Genomic DNA, 18627 nt, shown 5'->3' with positions numbered 1-18627 from the left:
CAGGGGGCAGTCCCTGTGACAGAAAACCCAGGCTGGATACCAAACCAGGGCCTTAAGCAAGCTATCCTCTGCCCCTCCTCCAGCCTGGGGCACCGGTAGACGGCTGGCTCACCTGCAGTGGAAGTGCGTGGTCTTCTGTCCGTAGAACTGGCAGTCCGCCGTGCCGCAGTCCTCGGTGGCTCGGAAGCGCTGGAAGCCATCGTTGATGAGCTGGGTGTTTTTCTTGTGGAAGTTCTCGTGGGTCATCACGTCGGACGTGCTTGTGTACACCTTGTTGCAGCCCACCTGCAGCCAGGATGGCGGGCAGCCATCTGAGTCCTGGCACAGCTGGGCCGAGGTCAGAGGGCGGCTGGGCACAGGTCTCCTCTCGGGACAGCTGACACCTCTATCCTCAAACTCCCCAGGTGTGCCTGGGCCGAGGCATAAAGCCTCCAACCACCCCCACCCCCCCAGGGAGCAACCAGAACCTGCCTGAGGGCCAGGCTGTCTTCAGACCATGCGGCTTCGGGCCCAGGCGAGGGAGCCACGCTCTTCAGACGCTGGGTTTTATATCCCCATCTGTGGCCCTACCTCTACAGTCCCCAGAGTTGACAGGGGCTGTGTCCTGGAGGTCACCTTAGCTCAGGGACTTGCTTAGTGGATGATTTCTGGGCACGGCCCCTCCCCCCCGCACTGGGCCAGGCAGACAATGTTGCCATATTGAGTAAAAACCAGTGGCCTCTGAGCACCCTCAAAGGCTGGGCTGTGCCAGTGCCTGCACCGTCTCAGGCCCAGGGTGGCCCCCCTCCTCACACCCAGGTTGTTCCCCAGAGGCCATAACAACCCTTGACAAATATGGGGGAGGCAAGGAGGCTGCTATTTGCAATCCAAAGTCGCTCCTCCTGGGCCTGACACCTTGAAAAAGCCCAGACTCAGTGTGGCATTAAAACAAAGAATTAAACAAAAACCTCCTCAGGAATCATTTGCAATGCCGCTCTTGGTGTTAAAGCCTGAAAAATGTCGGTCTGTATAAACAGCTCACTGAATTTCCCCCACACCAAGTATGGCCACGGGGAAGGCCCCGCCTCGGCCACCAGACTCTGCTCCCACTCCCCCAGAGCCTCCCTCAGCATGCCCAGTGACTCTTGGTTCACCAGCTACCTCCACCCTGCACCCAGAGACCCTGCCCATGGCTGCTGTGGTGGGGGTTAGAGGAAGACCTGAGCTGGGGGGCTTCAGGGCGAGGACGGGGAGGCGGGCACCTGCATGCAGTGGTAGTGGGTGCTCTTCCCGTTGAGGTGGCAGCCGTGGTAGTAGACGCTGCAGTCGTCTAGGGGGCTGAAGCGCATGAAGCCGTGCTGCAGGGAGTTGTCCCGCTTCTTGTGCATGTTGTAGTGCCGGATCACGTCCTGCTTACTCGTGAACCTCTGCCAGGAAGAGTACCAAGCTGGCAGGAGCCCTCATCCCCACCCGTGTGCCAAGACAGCCTGGGCCAGGGGCCGGCCTCAGGGCCCTCAGGTCACCTCATAAACCTAACCCCGCTTGTGGTCAGGACAGCACAGACTGCCCAGCCAATTCCCTCAGTAGCAGGGATTCCAACAATCCAAAACCATAGACCCTCCCCTGGCCTCTCCCCAGCCTCCCAACAGCCACAGCCCAAGCAGAGAATGAACAGGGTGATCCCTGAGGGCAAGGGCTCTGACAGGTGACAGTACATTCTGCCCAATGCACCTGTGAGCAAAGCCAGGTGAGACACCCGGTGAGACGGAAGGAGCAGCCTATGCACACTGTCAATGCCACCTCTTTGATAGTTCTGCATTTGCAAGTTGTGGCCTTTACATAATGGCATTCTATCTGAACCTCAATTTCCATTTTGAAGTGGGGCAGTGATGCCGACCTTCGAAGGCCCCGTGAAGAGTTAGCTAGCTACGGTACACAGGCCGCCTGGAACGGGCCTTGGTCCACACTGGATTCCCAGCGAAGCTGCATGGGCATCATCACCACCAGGATGCCAATGGCTGCAGAACCTACTAGTGGCATAGGCTGGCAGTGGGTCTGTACTTGCCCACCCAAGTTAAGTTCAGGTGACCCATGGAGTACTAAGCACCTGCTGCCTCACTTCTAGCCAGAGCCGCTGTGCTGTGCAGTGGTGCATCTCGTACCTGGTAGTTGCACTCGGGGTCCAGGCAGTGGTAGTGCTCTCGGTACTGGTAGGCACAGTGGATGTGGCCACAGTGCTGACTGCCTGAAAACCTGAAGAGAAGAGGGGTCGGGTCAGGCCCCTTTCTGGGTGCCAGGCCCCATGAGGACTCTTCCAGGGCCTAAAACCTGAGCAGCCATCTCTGCCCAGGTTCTGGAGATGTGCTACTGGGTTTCTGTGGGCCTGGTTGGGGATATGGGGGACAGTGGTGAAGTGGAAGAGGTTTGGGAATGCCAGGGCCAGTGGCTAGGCCTGTCAGGAATCCCAGATTCCTTAAGCTGCATGCTTGCCAGCATCTTCCAGGTAGTGAGTGCCAGGTGAGGTAGAGGCCTGGCACCCAGGTGGGGAGGAAGAAGCTAGGGCAGGCCACAAGCCACAGCCAGAGAAGACACAGATCAGGGAGGTGAGGAGGAGACCTGAAGTCCCCACAACTGCCTTTCCTACAGTCAGCTGCCTGACCAACACTATGCCCAGCTCTGTCCAGGGAGGAGGCCCTGGTTGGGTGAACTGGGGCTCTGTTGCTGTGAGGTGTTAAAGGGCTCTCTCTGTTCTGGGCTTTTCCTGACACTTGAAATAGTCCAGAGTTATGAATTTTTAAAGCACAGCATCTGTTTGGCTTCCTGTGGCAGGGAGCTCGCTCTCCAGCCAAGTGCACAGCTAGGAGCCCCGTGTTGCCTGCATGCTGCCTGCCTCCAGGAAACCCCAGTCGCTCTCCAGACCTGACACTGCCGGGTGTGGCTCTTACAGTCTTGGTGAGGGCCAGCCCTGGGAGAGCAAACCATGTAAGCGGCAGGGAAGATGTTTCCTCGGCCTGCCTGTGCCCCTCTGTGGATGACGTGATTGCAGGAGGGGAGAGAAACGCATGCCATGTATGGGGGGACCACTTGCAAATAAATATTTAAGCTCAAGTTGCCAACAGGCCCATCTGCTGAGGCACTAATATTAATGATAGCAACAGTAATAAAGAGAAGACCAAAGAGAGCAAAGGGGGAAAGACACTGGGATAGGAGAGGCAGAGAGGATGGGAGGGACCTGGAAGAGCCCAGAACGATGCCGCCAGGGCACAGCCCCCACCAAGTGCCGCCTCACCAGGCAGCAGCTGTGAGGGCCTGATGGAGGGGAATTTGCTGCCAATCCTGCTGCCTTTGGAAAGGAGGGGATGGATCTGGAGTCAGGTGGTGTGAGGCCTTACCTGGGCAGCCCAGGGAGCCACACCCCTGCCCGAAACTGACAATTATGGTGGTCTGCATTCCACCTGGGGTCCACAGTGAAGGCCTGATGGAGGCCAGCTGTGGAGGGGGACCCTGAACTCATCTATGGCCGAGCCTTGCTGTGGGCTCCTTCTCACACCCTGGCCCTGGAGGTAGAAGCTGCTTAAGGATCATGTGGCCTGGACCACAGCAAAGAGGCAGGTCTGAGTTGGGTTCATGGGACAGCTTCCATGAGGAGTTTAGGGAAAGAAGCAGGTGGAGGTTGGGAGGAGATAGTCTCGGCCCTAGTGGTAAGAGAGCGCAGGGATGGTCCCACAGTCCCTGGGCATTCCTGGCCCCCCACCTTCTCTCCACATAGTCTCCTCCCCAGGGGCCTACCTGGCAATATATTTCTGGTAAATGTTTACATCTTCGGTGACAGCTGGTTTATCTGTGGGCAATCCGTTCCTGGTGAGACACACGGGACACAGCCGATCAGCCGCAGGCCCAAGAGCTGGTGGGGAGCTCCCTGCCCTGGCTCTCGCCTTTCTTGCCTTGGCTGAGAGTTCCGAGGCACACGGGTAGGACTAAGAAAGTCCCTTGGCAGAAGCCTGGCAGAGGTTCAATTAGCCCAGCTAAGGAGGGCTGGGCCACCCCAGGCAGGCAGGGCCGGAGGTCTGCACCTCAGGCCCAGCTAGGCCTAGAGTCTGTCTGGGTGGAAGGTCCCTGGAGCCAGGGCCTGACCCCCCAGCACAGAGGGAGAATCAAAAGGTGAGGGCTGAGAAGCATCAGGCATCCCAGGGAGGAAAAGGGGAAGGAAGGGCAGCACATCAGCCTCAAGTCAGGGGGCACTGCCTGCATCTGCCTGGGTTCACAGTCACCAGGGTGGAGTGCACATAAGGGCTTTGGGATGGTCTTGTTCAGCCTCAGGCACCCACCATATTACTGGCAGGGCCAGTGCCCTGTCCCTGAATTAAGGCTGCAAAGGCCTTCTTCTTTCTGCCTCCTCCAAGGCCCAGGCTCTGAACCCAGGCAACAGGGCCACTGCAGAAACCCCAGCAGCCTCACCCCCAGATGGGGCTTTCTCAGCCGACCACAGCTCTGGTGGCAGCAGGCAAAGGAAGCCAGTGGTGGCAACCAGGGGTTATGGCACTCGCTGGCACTCACGTCAGCAGGTACGCAGTGCACACCAGCGCCTGCTGTGTGAGCGTGTGAGGCTCTGCAGCAAGGGGTGGAGGTGCAGGGCCATGAACCGTGCACGAGCTGGAAGGGCCCCCGGAGTGAGCACGCAGTGAGTGAGCACGCTGCGTGTGTGAGCATGAGCATGAGAGTCGACTGAGCCCGGGTCTGGGCGTACAAGTGGGTGTCCTGCCTCAGGGCTTGGGGTGCAGTGGGATGGGGAGTGCCTTACTTGACAGTGGAGACGGTCCCCGTGGTGATGGAGTCTGTTTTGGAGAAGGTAGACTTCAGGTACTCGGGAGTATTGAAGGACAGGGAGGCAGGTGGCTCGGGCCCCGGCCCGGGGGCACTGGGAGCAGTGGGCACACTGGCGAGGGGTGCAGGAGCCAGGCTGGGGGTGGGCGGAACCTTGGCGGGGCCTGGCTTCTGGATGCCCCGGACGTCATACTTGGAGGGGCGCCCCACCTTGCCTGTCTTGAAGGCGATGGCCCCGCCCATGTCGGGGCTGCCCTCCCCAGGTTTGAAGAGGTGCAGGTACTTGACGTTCTCCAGGTCATACTTGGACGGCTTCTTGTAGGCACTCCCATTCTGAGGGCGCAGGTTCTCACTGGTCTTCAGTTTTTGAATGAAAAAATCATACTTGGAGGCCCGGGCCACCAGGTTCTGCATTTGGACACTGCTGTGTGATGGCAGGGGCAAGATGGTGGCCTTGGTCTCCAGGTGGGTGGTGTTGCTGGGCAGCCGCAGACCAGGCAGAGGGCCCACCATCTCCTTGCCTGCCCGCTCCTCAGCCTTGGTGCCATGGGCTGGCCAGGAGAGCTGCTCGCCGGCCTTGAGCTTGCGGATGTACTCCTCATACTTGGAGAAACGTGCCCGCTTGCTGAGGCTTTCCTCAGAGGTGGGTAACATGGAAGAGGGGGTTGCCTCAGGGGGGGAGCCCGCATGCAGCTTCTCGAAGCTAATCTTCCTGGCCAGTTCATCCCTCGTGTTCTGGTCATCATAGCCAAACATGCCCAGGAACTCGGTCATGGTGGAGGCCGCATAGTCCCTTAGTGAGGAGGCCTCTCCTACAAGGAGGAGGGGGTGGTCACCTCTAGGAGGAATCAGGGGAGGAAGGGCCAAGAGGCCCCCCACTGCGAGCCCCCACCACAGAGAGGGGCCTGTGTGGGGAGGGGCAGAGCAGGACATGATCTATGGACATTCGGCCCACTTGTTAGGTTTTACGACTCTTAAATTAATTTGTTTTAAAAAAAAGTAATTAATACTGGGGTAAAATAAAACGAGTTCATCAATGCCAGGAAAATCAATTTCCTAAATGTTCTGGCCGATGGCTTTTCAGTACATTAAACAAAGTTTCATAAATGTCTCCGCTCTCTCGCCTTGGCCTAATATGAAAGAGAAGTCATCTTACTGGAAGGAAGGCCAAATCCCAACCTGCCTCCTGAGGTGGGGGCAGTAGTTACAGGCACAGGGACAGGTAGGCATGTGGGTGGTGACTGGACAGTCAGGAGAGATCCCAGGAGCTGAGAGAGATGCTCTGGGTGGGGTTGGGGTGAACCTGGCATGGTGAACTGCCCTGAGCCCCACAAATGGATCTCATTGGCTGATGAGGGCCTTGCCCCATGATGCCTCATGACCTGGCTTCCCAGCCTCCCCCCAACCACAGAACTGAGCAGGGCAGGGACTGTGCCAACGTGCCCACACAAACTCACTTAGGGCCCTTCTTCCAGCCAAGATTTACCACATGGAGCACACCAAGGTGGGTCACCTGGGAGAGCAAGGACCAGGGCAGGTGGGAGCAGCCAGCACTGTAGGCCCAGGGCAGCAGGCCTGGGCTGGGCACATCCATCCTCCCCACTGTCTGCACCTAGGGCACACTGAACCCTGGAGGGACCTCCCCACAGTGACACGTACACTCCCCCTCCTCTATGTTCACACCACATGCACACTCTCACACATGCACATACCACACTCACACATGTGCTCACACACATGGACTCACAAGCTCACGTTCATAGCTGCTTTTCCTAACTCTGCAGATACAGCCAGCTCCCCAGGACAAGTCTTAGGCCAATGTGGCCCCTTCTAATGTGCCTTCTACACACAGCCTTTCGGCCTGGCAGACAGGTGGTCTCCAATGTGTGAGAGGGTGCTCATTCTTCCACTTACGGCAGGTTGTGCCCTCCGTCAGGGTTGGGCACATACTGACAAGTGAGACACACAGTCCAGGGACATAGTGTTCTCTACTCAGCTTGAGCCTGCCCACCTGGGCCCACTCAGAGTAGCAGGACCCACATTGTGGGTCCTGACAGTACAGCTTAAGGAAGGCATGCCAGCGGGGATTCCTCCCAACCCCACCCAAACCTGCCAGGCCTGAGGTGCTCTGAGCACAAGTGGAAGGGGCAGAGGGAGTCCAAAGGAGCAGAGCAGGCAGGGCCTGGCAGGACAGAAAACCCAGCAGAATGAAGAAGGAGGGGTTCTCAGCTTCTGGGGAGGACTGGGAGCCCACTAGCTAAGGAGGGGAGGGTCACAGGCAGCTCCCTGGCACCCAGGCTGGGCAGAGTGACTCAAGGAACCCTCAGACAGCTGTTCCCCTGGCAGGGCAGGTGGGTCAGCCACAGTCTGGAACACCAGCCACAGAGGTTGGGGGCCTGGCCTGGGAGGAGTGGGCTCTGGCTGCTGGATACAGTGGCTCAGGGACCAGGGAAAGGGGCTAAAAATAGCTGGAGGCAGCTGAACCCTCACTATATATGGCAGGGAAACCGAAGGCTCTGAAGGGCAGGCAACTTGGAGCAGGGAGGGGGCCAGGCAGGGTCCTAGAGGCAGTTCCAGAGCCCTGCATTCCTGACCCCCAGGCCCAGAGAAGTTGGCCTGGGGAGCCAAGGCCATGGAAGGTAGCTGGGGCTCCACTGGCTCCCTAGCCACCTGGGGCTGAGGGAAGGAGAGATCAGGCCACGAGGTGCAGGGCAGTTCGATCCTTGCCTCCTGCCTTTCGAGCTCCTCTCCCCAGGAAGGGAGGATTCAGGAGGTGAGGCCTCCTCTAGCCCCTCCACTGTGGGCAGAGCTGAGTGTAGAGAGTGTCAGAGGGACGGCAGCCCTTGCTGCTGTCCCTTTTCTCTCCTCAGGCCTAGCACAATCACCTTGTGTCTGGCAACGGCAAGGGCTTTTCCTATCAGAGGAAACTGAAGGTCACACTTTTCCTCATTGATCTTGCAATGTTTGTTAATTACTCTGTCACTGATGTGGCGAAGGATAATTAAACAGCTCTGTTTATATCTTATATGCATAATTATGTGGCTGTGCAGGGCTCCCCGCACAGGGAGGAGATGCGCCCCTCGCCGCAGGGGGGACAGGGACAGGGGAGAGGCAGGGGAGGCGTGCAGCTCCAGGCACCAACCTGGGAGGAGGCTGGGGCGAGAGTAAAGGCCAGACCTAGTTCTAGCGGGGGCCCCTCTCCTGCCGTAAACCCCAGGCTGGTCCTCTCCTGAGCAGAAAGAGCTGGAGACTGCTCTAAGTCCCAAGGACACATAGACACTAGAGAAGCCAGGCCTTGGCCATCTCATGGGAAGAGGTCAGTGAGAGGACCATGTCGGGGTGGCTGGGTGTAAGGGGATCTTCTGGCTGGGCCTGGCCAGCCTCACGGGCCTGAGTTCCCACCTAGCAGGGCCAGGGGCAGTGACGTAGGGAAGGAGAATGCTGGGGCACAGGCAGTGGGCAAAGCTTTTTCTAGGATCCTCAGAGAAGTCTCTCGGAGCGAGAGTGCTTGCAGCTGGCAGCTCATGGGGTTCATGTTCTGCCCCACCACAACCACTGCTCCCCACACTGGTGGTCAGGGACCTTGGTCCCCCAGAAGGCTCATTCCTATTGATTCCCACCCACCCACCATCTGTCCATTCCTCTGTGTGTCTGGCCATCCGTTCATCTGTCCCTCTACCGGTTGTTTTTTAAGGATCCACTGTATGCTGGGCAGTCCCCCCTACCCCCTCACACTCCTGGAAAGCTGCCTTCTCAGTCCCTTTACTCTGCCCCCACCCCCAGAGTTCTCAATGGACATGATGCTGGTGCTTGGGGCAGGAATGAAGAGGAGGCAGGTGGGCACCTGGACATGTGGACCTTCCTTCCTGGGTCACCCCACAGTGTAGCACCCTTTCCCAGCCTCCACCTGCCTCTTAAAGGCCAGACACCCACCTGAAGCCTGCTTGATGCTGGGGCTACTGTCGTCCTTTGAGGCTGCCCCATCTGAGTCCTTCTCTGGGACAATGCCATCCTTGGAGGGCTCTTCCACATGGTCTTCCTCGTCGCTGCAGCCCTGGGGCTGGACCATGTAGACACCCTCGGGAGGCAGCTCCAGGCCCTCTCGGGTGATCCGCCCCAGCACAGGTGCAGGTGCCGGCTCCTCGCTGTACTCCCCGTTGACCCACTTCTCAATCACTGCCCGCCTCTTGTCTTCTTCGCTGCGTGGGGCCCGAGCCACCCCAGACTCAGGGCCACTGCGCTCTTTGTCCCGGGGCCTCAGCGGGCTGTCCTCCGCCTGGGAGCCAGCCTCTGCTCCCTTCTCCACCACTACCTGGCGACTCAGCTTGGCACAGATGGCGTTGAGCTTGAGGCCGCCTTTGCGCTTGGCCGCCATGGCCGGTTTGCCTGCAGGTGGGTCAGTGCACCGGGTGCCTTCAGCTGTAGGGATGGAGGGACACAGAGGTGAGGGGCCACATGCCAAGCACAGCTACCCCTGAACAACCCTGCACCCCCAAGTCAGTCTCCCCAGGTGATCACAGATCCATCATGCTATCCTGAGGTGGCCTAGCATTGCTCATCTCCCCTCTGGACTGGGAGCTTGAGGGCTGGGCTAGCCAGTCGCTCCATCCCCAGAGCCTGCACAGTGCCTGGCATGGAGTAGGTGGTTCAAAATGGATGAAAGAAAGGCTCTTCAAATACAGGTCTTCTTCCTAGCACCTGGTTCCTGGAAGCATTTTCTAGGCTTGTTTGGCCCTAAATAGCTCCTGAGAGGTGGTATGACTTGTGTCATGCAGAACCCTGAGCACAGGCAGATGAGGGGCTGGTGGTGAGGGAAGGTGGCAAAGGAAGCACTGCACTGCTGGTGGCCTGGCTCTACCTCACCACAGGTCCCTGGGGAGAAGTCAGCTGACAATCAGCTTCTAGCCTGTGTCAACCTTTTACCCTGCTGTCCCAGTAAGCACCTGGCTGGCACTGTCCCCACCTGAGCATCTTATTCCCTGGCAGCACTTCTGCCAGGCCCAGTCCGTAGGCCTCACCAATTCCAGTGTCTGCTCTCAGGACAGCAGAGCTCTTCTCCTTGGCTCCCAGCTACTCAGGACCACCACCCCCCCACCTCCACCCCCACCAAAAAAAAAGCCTCTGTTTTTTCTCAGTCACCTGCCCTGTGAGGGTCTTCCTGGCCCTTCTTTCCAGCCTCACTGGGCCTCTGGCCACTTCCTATTGCTGTTCCACAGAGATCCTCGCAGCCCCTCCTACAGTCTCCATCCCAGCACCACACTCCTCCTCCTCCAATTCCTGTGGCCCACTCCTATATCCTGGGAAGGTCTGGCTGGAGCTGAGAAGTGTACTTCCTAGCCTAGGAGCCCCAGCTGGGACAGGCTTGGATTGCTTAGGTCCCTCATGGAAAGCTCAGAAACTGCAGTTAAAGGGCTTAATTTCTGATTCCCAATGTGACAGCACATAGGCAGCTAGAAACCAAACCTTGTCAGGGGACAGAGGGTCCTGAGGGCAGGTGGCCAGGAAAGCCTACAAGGCTGGACATATGCACGAATGACGCCACACATCTGTCTAGCCATCCATCCATCTAGTGTACTGCCATGTGCCACACCCCATGGTGGATCAGGGGACAAGGCAGTGGCCATGTGACGGTCTCAGTTCATATTCCATTTGTGCATAGGGAGGTCCCTGTCAAAGAGTGCTTCCCCAGGCCTTAGCCAGGGAAATGGGCATGTCTCATATAGGTCTGAAGGCTGGGGGGCAGGAGGGCTTTGTGCCTTAGCTCCATGAATCAAACACCATGAGCCAGGAGCGGTGGTGCGTGCCTGAAATCCCGGCAGCTTGGGAGGCTGAGGCAAGAGGATTGCAAGTTCAAAACCAGCAACTTTAGGAAGGTCCCAAGCAACTCAGTGAGATCCTATCTCTAAATAAAATATAAAAAGGAGCTAGGGATGTGGCTCAGTGGTTAAGTGCTCCTGGGTTTAATCCCTGGTACCAAAACAAAACAAAAGCCCACCATGAAATCCACATCCTGGAGAGCCCACAAAGAAGCCACACCTGTGTCTGCCCAAGGGCCTCATCCCACAGGTCGACCTGATTTTTATGCACAAATAATAGTCCCTTGATATATGCATGCCCTGTGGCTGCAGATCCTGCCTTATCACCAGCTGCTGAATGTGTGGCCTTGCTTGGGGACTGTCAGAGAAAGGTCTGCTCAGCCAGTTCCCAGTCCTGTGGCTCTGGCTCCAGGGTCTTGGACCCTGGCCAAGCCAGATGCCCACAAACTCATGTTTGTCCACAGCTCCAAGTCTGTGCTGCTTGTACCCAAATCCCTATGTATGCACATGAGGTTCCTCTCAAAGTTCAGCTTCAGGGCCCCTAATCACAACCCCACCCAGTTCAAGTGCTGGGCAGGCCAGCAGGGTCTGTGACACCACATTTCCTCCAACAGCCTCAGGGGGAGCAGCCTCACCTGGTCCTCCTTGTCCCTTGCCCTGGACGGGGAAGAAAAGAGCGGGAGTGAGGAGCCTGCTCTATTTTTACCAAGAGGTAAGCAGCCAAGTGTGTATGGCAGACGGCAAATGAATCTATAAATATTTATCCCAAGGAAGAGGGAAGCAGAAGCTCCCAAGGCTGCACTTGCTGCTAGTGACACCCCCTCCCAGGGCTCCCACCCATCCTGGAGCCTCCCTGAACTTCGGCTCACCCAACCCAGCCCACCTTCTCCCAATCTCAGCCATGTGCCCCTTTAGTCCCAGCCTGGGCCCCCACCAGCTGTGATGCAGCTGTGCACCGGGCCCACCTCCAGCCCCCAGGCCCCTTTGCTCCTGCTGACTCCCTCTACACCTGCCCTCCAGCTGCTGTTCTGACCCAGCCCACCTGCATTCCAGATGTTGCCCTCCCTCTGACTCTACTTTGGTCCCAAGGGTGGAGGTGGAGACGGCACCTGGGCCCGGGACACGGGCAAGAGGCAGAGGCAGGGCTGATGGTTGTCAGTGCCAATGTGTGCAAGGCTGGGATGGCAGGAGGAGGGCATGTATGAACTGAGAGCTGAGCTACTGCCCTGTGCCTTCCGGCCCACCCCGTGGGGCCTTGTTGCTGGCCCCTCCATCAAAGGCCCTGGGACCTCCAGACTACCCACCCCCATGGTCTGACCCCAGACTCCTGTCCATGTAAACATTCCCCTGACTTTCTTCCCTAAAATATAAACGGCGTGGCCAGGCCTCAATGGAAGGAAGCCATCAGTCCCCGGCCCTGTCACTGCCCCTTTCATCTCCTTCCCGCCACCAGCCTGCCCGCTGCTCTATTTACACTGGACACTTCCTCTGGGAACAATACTGCCCAGGAGGCAGGCTTGGGCAGGAGGGTGGGAAGGCAAGGGGACTCCTGTTCTGCTCCCCCAGGGACCAACAGACTGGGGGGCAGAGGCAGGAGGGGCAGCTGAGGTGGGCCCAGCAAAGCACCTACTCTGCTCCTGGCCCCAGTGGCTCTGAACCCCAGAAGGCACAGCACAGGTTACAGTCTGGCCCCTGGGTCAGAGTCAGGAGCATGAAGCCTGGCTCTACCCCTGGGAGCTACCGGCCCTGGCAAGCTATCTCTCCCGGAAGGGCTGCCGGGCTACAAGGTGAGAAGGCGACTCCTTGGGCCAAGCACAGGGCCTGGCAAGGAAGGACCTGGGAAAAGACAGCTGAGCCCAGGAGGAGAACGACAGGCAGATGTGGTGCCATGTCTGGCCCAAGATTCCAAGACAAGGAATTCTCACCTGGCCTAGAAGAGGGAAGAGGGAAAGGAGAGGCAGGAGGCCTGGGGCCATCCTTGCAGCCCTCTCCCTTGCTCCATCAAATGGCCCCCTCGGCTTTCCTACAGGCCTCCAAACTCAACAAGCACTACCCATCAGTCTCTGAGCTGAGCAGACCCAACTAAGGTACAGGAGAGAGAAACAAAAACTGACTGTCCATCACAATCTCACCAAAGCTTCAAAAATGATCCAGTTGAGTGCTGTGCCAACCCATTTGACAGAGGAGGAAGCTAATTCTGGCTGTAGATACCTGGAGCTGAGGCTCAGCCTCATCCCCATGAAGGCTCCGAGGCAAGCTCTGGGAAGTCCCAAGCCTCCCTGCAGGGGCTCCTTCCCTCCCTTGCCCCATCTCCTCCACACCCCCACTTCCTGTTCCCATAACACAGAGCCCCCTAAAGTGTTAACTGCGATGGGTAAAATGGTGCAGCAGATTGCTACAATAAATAATTTACTGATATTTATAAATATTCAAATCAGCCAGCTTCAGAAATCGAATGAAGGGAGGGCCTTGGGAGAAGGGGCCCGTTATGGCATGAATCTCATCACTCCCTGCACAGGCTAGGGAAGGCCAGGGCTCCTGCCAGTTCTGGGTGAGAAAGGGGGGTGCCTGTAGCTGCACCTGGGCCCCTGGTCCCCAAGTCTTCCTGACCTGGGAGGTAAAGGGCTGTGGGAAGCTGGAAGAACTACTCCTTCGGCACCTGGTCAGGCCAGGCCCTCTCCTGCGGGCAGTCTGGGCTCAAGGGAAGAAGAGGCGTGGTGCCCACTGCCCATGGCCCTGGGTCTTGAAGTTGCTTGTCTTGCCAGGGCAGGGGCAGTCCCAGGGGTCTGGGCAGGCCTGGCAGCCCCTCCCCACCGTGAGTAATGTGTTTCAGGGCTGGGCTGCCTGTCAGCTACCAGGCTCCGGGTGCTTTATGGGCTCTGCTTGGTGGCTCTGAACTCCCTGGTAGGAAATAAAGTTCTCCCTGCGCGTCCCTTCTAAACATTTCACTCAGTGGAAACGGTGTTTAAGAAAAATGAGGACATATTTCTTCCTAAGGATGCAGGATCCCCTTTGGGCGGCCTAATGCCCGCTGTATATCAGGAGGAAGGGAGGCAGGGGCCAGGAGCCAGTCCCCTGGGGTGGGGGTGCACCTGGCTCTGCCTGCCTACTGCCAGGCAGCTCTGGGGGCCACAGACACTGTCCGGACACCGGTGGCTGAGCTAGCCCATGGCATCTACAGGTACATGGCACCTGGTGCCTCCTGAGCACCTTGTCTGTGCCAGAAAGTATGCTGGGCGCTTAGTCACCTTGGTGATCCCCCAGCATCCCTGCAGGCCAGTTGTCCTGTCCCCATTTCCAGGTGAGGCAGCAGAGGTAATGAGGTTGGCAATTGTCCCGTCAGTGCTGGAGCCAGCTCCCACCAAGTTCAGATTTCCGAGGTGCCTTCCAGGTCTTCCAAGTAGCCATCCTGGAGTCTCAGGGTGCCTAGGGGAGCTCCCACCCTGCTGCACTTGAGGACGGGAACCTCACAGACTACAAGCCCCCATTCAGTGGCACGCATGGGGCACCTACTTCCATCCAGGCTCGGGCTGAATTCTGAGGCTACGATGTGAGCAGGACAGGCAGTCCTGGGTCCTACGTCACCCTGGTTCCTACGTCACCCTGGTTCCTACATCAGGGACTATGCAGTTCAGACAAGGCAACAATATTCAAAAGTCACTACCAGACCATCTCCCTGACATGGAGCACTGGTGCCACAAGAGCAGAAGGGAAGGTTGCTAGGCCCATGCTTTCCCCCTCAGAGCCCATCTCCAGCTGAGCAGTTCCCTTCCCTCATTTCCTACCAAGACCTGTCCCTGAGAGGTCCCCTGGGAAAGGGGGTCCTTCCTGATCCCATCTCCAGCTCAGAACAGAAGGGCCTCTGAATTTTTTCTGAAGGGAGGAATGGCCACTGCTCCCCTGGGGTTCTCAGGCAGGTCCCTGGTCCTCAAGGGCTCTAAGCTGGGGAGTGGGCGGGGCTTGGCCACTGGGCCCTAGCTTACCCCCCTTTGTTTATTTATTTATTATGATTTTTTAGTCCAGTTAAAAGGTTTACTATCCAGACGCATCTAAGTGGCCTCACTTAGCGTAAGTAACTCTATAAATCAGGGGAACTGTTAGCATCCACCACACAGGCTGGCTATCAATCTCCCCCAGGTCACAGCCAAACAGGAAGAGGAGAAAAAAGAGAGTTACCACCCAGGGGAGATTTAAAACATACACCCCCCGAGAAAAAGCACACAGACGGTATGCACGCCTGTGTGCACACACACTCAGGGATCTCTGTACAATCGTGTTCACACGTGCCCATCTAGAGCAGCCCACAAACTAGAAATTCTCTGTGTGGTCACAGTGATGAAATACAATTGCATTGCACTCCCACAGCGGGGGGTTGGAGGGGACACGAGCCTGAGGGGGAGTCTCAAGGCTCCCATGGCCTGGCCACCAGTGCCTGAGCTGCCTGCTGCAGGCTAGGGGCTCTGCAGGGCTGGGGCAGGGATGCTTGATCCCCTGCCCCCTCTGTGGCCTCTGCCTCCACCAGCTCCACGGAACCCCACTTCTGCATGTCCAAGGTGGGCACTTGGCATGAAGGGGGAACCAAAGAAGAGAAGGCAGGAAGCTGCAGGCCACTGCAGTGGGGCATGCCGTCCTTACATGCTCGTCCGGCCCTCAACTATTGCACCCTGAAGGGCAGCACCATCTGGATGGATGACCGACTGCCACATAGAGAAATGGAGGGTGCGGGCGAGGATGAAGGGCAGAGCCACTTTTCGTGGCAGCTGTGGAAATGCCCCATCTTTTTACTGATAGGTGCAGCTGGGTGTCCACACAGCTTGGACTTCGGCTCCCACCCCATCAGAGGGGCCCCAGACCTAGAAGGCCGCACTGCCCGAGCCTCACCAGGCACTAGAGCAGGGGAAGCGGATCTGGCATCTCCTCTGGACCTGAGGCGGACGTAGGTGAGGCAGCCTGAGGTGGGAGACCTGCTCAGGTCTACCTCCCCTCCCTGCTGCCCAGAGGCCTCCCTGGCTCACCCCCCTGCCTGCCCACTGCATCTCCCCATGAACTCTATTTCTCTTTCCTCTCTGAAAACAACTGAGCTGTAAATACTGTTTAACCTTCTCCCCCCCTCCCCCCACCACCCCCTCCCCTCCGCACTATAAAAACACAAATATGCCATAACTCAGCCGGCCCGGCCGCCCAGCCTCCAACATGCCCCGCGCCCGGGCCTCTCAGGAAGGTCATTACAAACGACTTTCCGATTCACTGCTCCTGAAATAATTTTGTGTATTAAAACCTGAATCTGCACTTTCTGGGGCCGAAAGCCTCGCTTAATTATGGCGGGTGTCCTTGGGACGGACAGTGATCCTTCACTCGCCAGCCCGCGCTCCAGCCCTCCGCCCGCCAGCCCGCCCCCCTCCCCGGGCCCAATCTGTTTTCAAAGTGTGTCTGTCCTTTATTAAATTGTTTTCTTTTCCACATTATCAGTTGCCATGGAGACCTCATCTCTCGGATTATTTGAATTTCATTATATCTATTGATTTGGGAGCATTTCATCTTTTTTATTGTTTTTCTGTCAATTTTCAAAACGAATAACCATCTAATTTGCGTCAGTGCTGATTATGTTTGTCCCTCAATAGAGGTCGGCAGCTGCGCTGGGGAAACAAATCAATGAAAAACCATCATAAAACTCCCCACTCCAGTCTCCAGGATGTGTGGGTGACATTCCACGCCTGCGAGAGACACACTCATCAGCTCCAACTTCGGCAACGGTGGCGGCAGCTCCGCTCCACGTCCGCCTCCTTTGGCCTTAATATTTAATTTTGCGATTTGGGGCATTATTAGTGGTGTTTTTATTAGCGCGTGTGCGTGTGAGCGTTTGGTGGTGGGCTGGCTGTTTCATTAATTTGTGGGTGAGGCAGGGAAACCCTGGAGGAGGGCAGGGCAGACGGCGGGCGTCAGGGGCGCGGCGGGAAGTGGAGAAAAGGGGGACTGCCCCAAGGAGGGGACCAGAGCCCGGGGACCAGGAGAGCCCTGAGGAGAGGCTGGAAAAGGGGGGACGGAGTGAAGGGGAGGAAAAGAGGGAATTCAAATTGCTTACTTTGTTGGTTTTTTTTAAATAATTTATGCAATTTTAAGCATTTATGTATAAATTTTTTAATAAGCCACCCTGGAGCAGGATGGCCATTAACATCCCAACGTCCTTCTGTCCAATGGGCTGGCGGAGAGGATCAATTTCTGAGAGTACTTTCCCTTTTTTATGACATGATAAAATGCTTTTAAAGCAACTTACACAAATATGGAAATTTTTTTCTTTTTTTCCGTCCTCTCTCCCTTCCCTTCCCTTAACAGGCTTCTTATTCACTGGGGAGGGGTATGCAAGTGTGTGCGAGCGCAAGCGCGCGTGCTTGTGTGTGTGTGTGCACACACACATACACCCTGCCCTCCTGCTCTTTCCTGCTGGGGAGGGGGCTGCAGGCCTGGCAGGGAGACAGCCCCAGTTCTAACTGGAACTGGCCGCCTGTCCTTCTAACAAGGGCATAAACTTTCATTACCCATGCACGCAGTCAAAGACAATTTAGGGAAACGCACTGCTCAGAAAAGGAAAACCTCAGCGATTTGTGGCCCAAGCTGCCACCACCATCTGGGGGCTCCCCTCCAGACCCAGGGCACAAGGCCCTGAACCTCTGGCCCCGCCCAGCAGGAGGTGGGGGACAGGGCAGGGCCAGCTTCCATGTGGTGCCCTCAGTGGGAGGCAGTAGAAAGGTGCAGGAGAGCCCAGAGTGCAAGGGTCTTTCTCTATGGCTAGACTGGACGGGGCAGGCCTTGGGCAGAGGCGGGGCCCCCCGATTTTGCCCTTCTCCAAGACCCCTGAAACCTCTTTATTAACAGCAGCAGGCCACAGGCCCTCAGGGTGAGCACAGGGCTCCTTCTTTGATATCACTCCAGTGTCTGGAATACAGCAGAGGCTTGGCTACACAGGACAGACAGACCAAATGAAGACAAAGCAGGAAATCAGACCCTGAGGTGACCTGAGGTCCTGGCAGAAGCCTCACGAACACTGGGGGCAAGGGGTCCCTTCCAGGTGTCTGCTAGAAGCAGGTCTGGGCTGCTGGGAGGAGAATCAGGGTATCTGCTGCCATTGCCCTGCCCTGGGCTGAGCTCCTGCTTCCTGGGAGAGGGAAAGAGTGCAAATGGTGACCAGGGCACCCCACCTCATCTTCCAGTTCCTCCTCCTGGTGGGAGTGAGGGGAGAATGGAGGGTGAGCCTTGTCCAAGCCCCTCCATGGCTGACAAGGACCTGTGCCCCTCCATGCCCTGCCACTGTGGGATAGTGTCCAGCCCGAGACCACACTGGGGCACCTGGGCTTTGGTGGCTTCCAAATAAAACAAATCAATACCTGAGATTTGCCATCCTCTTAAAGCTTGCCACTTTAACCAAGTTTCTCTGCACTGGACCTCAGTGTCCCATCTGCAACAGTATGTCAAAGGGATGCTGTGAGTGACATGTCTGGCACAGAGCTGCAGAGCACAGGGCACCTGCCACTGACTCTTGGGCAGAGTCAGGGATGGCTAGGTGTGGAGTCCAGCCTCTCGCAACCCTGCCTGCTTCTGCCCAGGGACTAGAGAACTGCCCGGGGCCTACTGCTTCCTCATCCCTGAAAGCCCAACTTTCTCCTCAGGCCCTTACCCACCCAAGCTGCCCAGCCCAGGCTCTCCTGCCCCAGGCCCTGGGCCTCCCTCGGAAGGCACCGCTCTACACAAGTCTGCCCAGGGGGCTGAGTGGGCAGCCCAGGAGGGTGCACAGCTAGCTGGGCCCTCTGCCGTGGCAGAGGGCAACCCTGGCAGGGCCAGGCCACCCCAAGCCCTCCGAGGGGTTGACAGGGAACGCCACCCCTCCTCTTTTACCACGCTCAGATCCCCCCAACTGTCATTAAAATAACAAGTTTCTGTTACAATCTAAACATTCCCACATCGCATAAAGGGTTATATTACACCCGAGTCACTCCCGGCCCGTGTTTGCACA

General features: G+C 57.4%; 1 protein-coding gene across 7 annotated transcripts in view; it reads right to left on the bottom strand.

Annotated features, from left to right (window-relative positions):
• Nucleotides 1-18627, bottom strand: part of Casz1 (castor zinc finger 1) — a 143003-nt gene that overhangs the window by 16405 nt on the left and 107971 nt on the right. For 5 of the 7 annotated variants that reach the window (XM_076861312.2, XM_076861315.2, XM_076861313.2 and 2 more), the window contains 6 exons: nucleotides 8737-9222; nucleotides 4781-5615; nucleotides 3769-3837; nucleotides 2142-2232; nucleotides 1242-1406; nucleotides 113-285 (listed from right to left, as the gene is read on the bottom strand). In XM_076861312.2, the coding sequence (XP_076717427.2) occupies nucleotides 113-285; nucleotides 1242-1406; nucleotides 2142-2232; nucleotides 3769-3837; nucleotides 4781-5615; nucleotides 8737-9222 (1819 nt within the window). Of the gene's footprint in view, nucleotides 1-112; nucleotides 286-1241; nucleotides 1407-2141; nucleotides 2233-3768; nucleotides 3838-4780; nucleotides 5616-8736; nucleotides 9223-18001; nucleotides 18073-18627 lie in introns of all 7 variants that reach the window. The other 2 variants (XM_076861316.2, XM_076861311.2) reach the window with 2 other exon arrangements.

This window comes from Callospermophilus lateralis, chromosome 7, assembly GCF_048772815.1.
Source record: "Callospermophilus lateralis isolate mCalLat2 chromosome 7, mCalLat2.hap1, whole genome shotgun sequence".
Classification (NCBI taxonomy): Eukaryota; Metazoa; Chordata; class Mammalia; order Rodentia; family Sciuridae; genus Callospermophilus; species Callospermophilus lateralis.
This window is presented reverse-complemented; position numbering and strand designations above follow the sequence as displayed.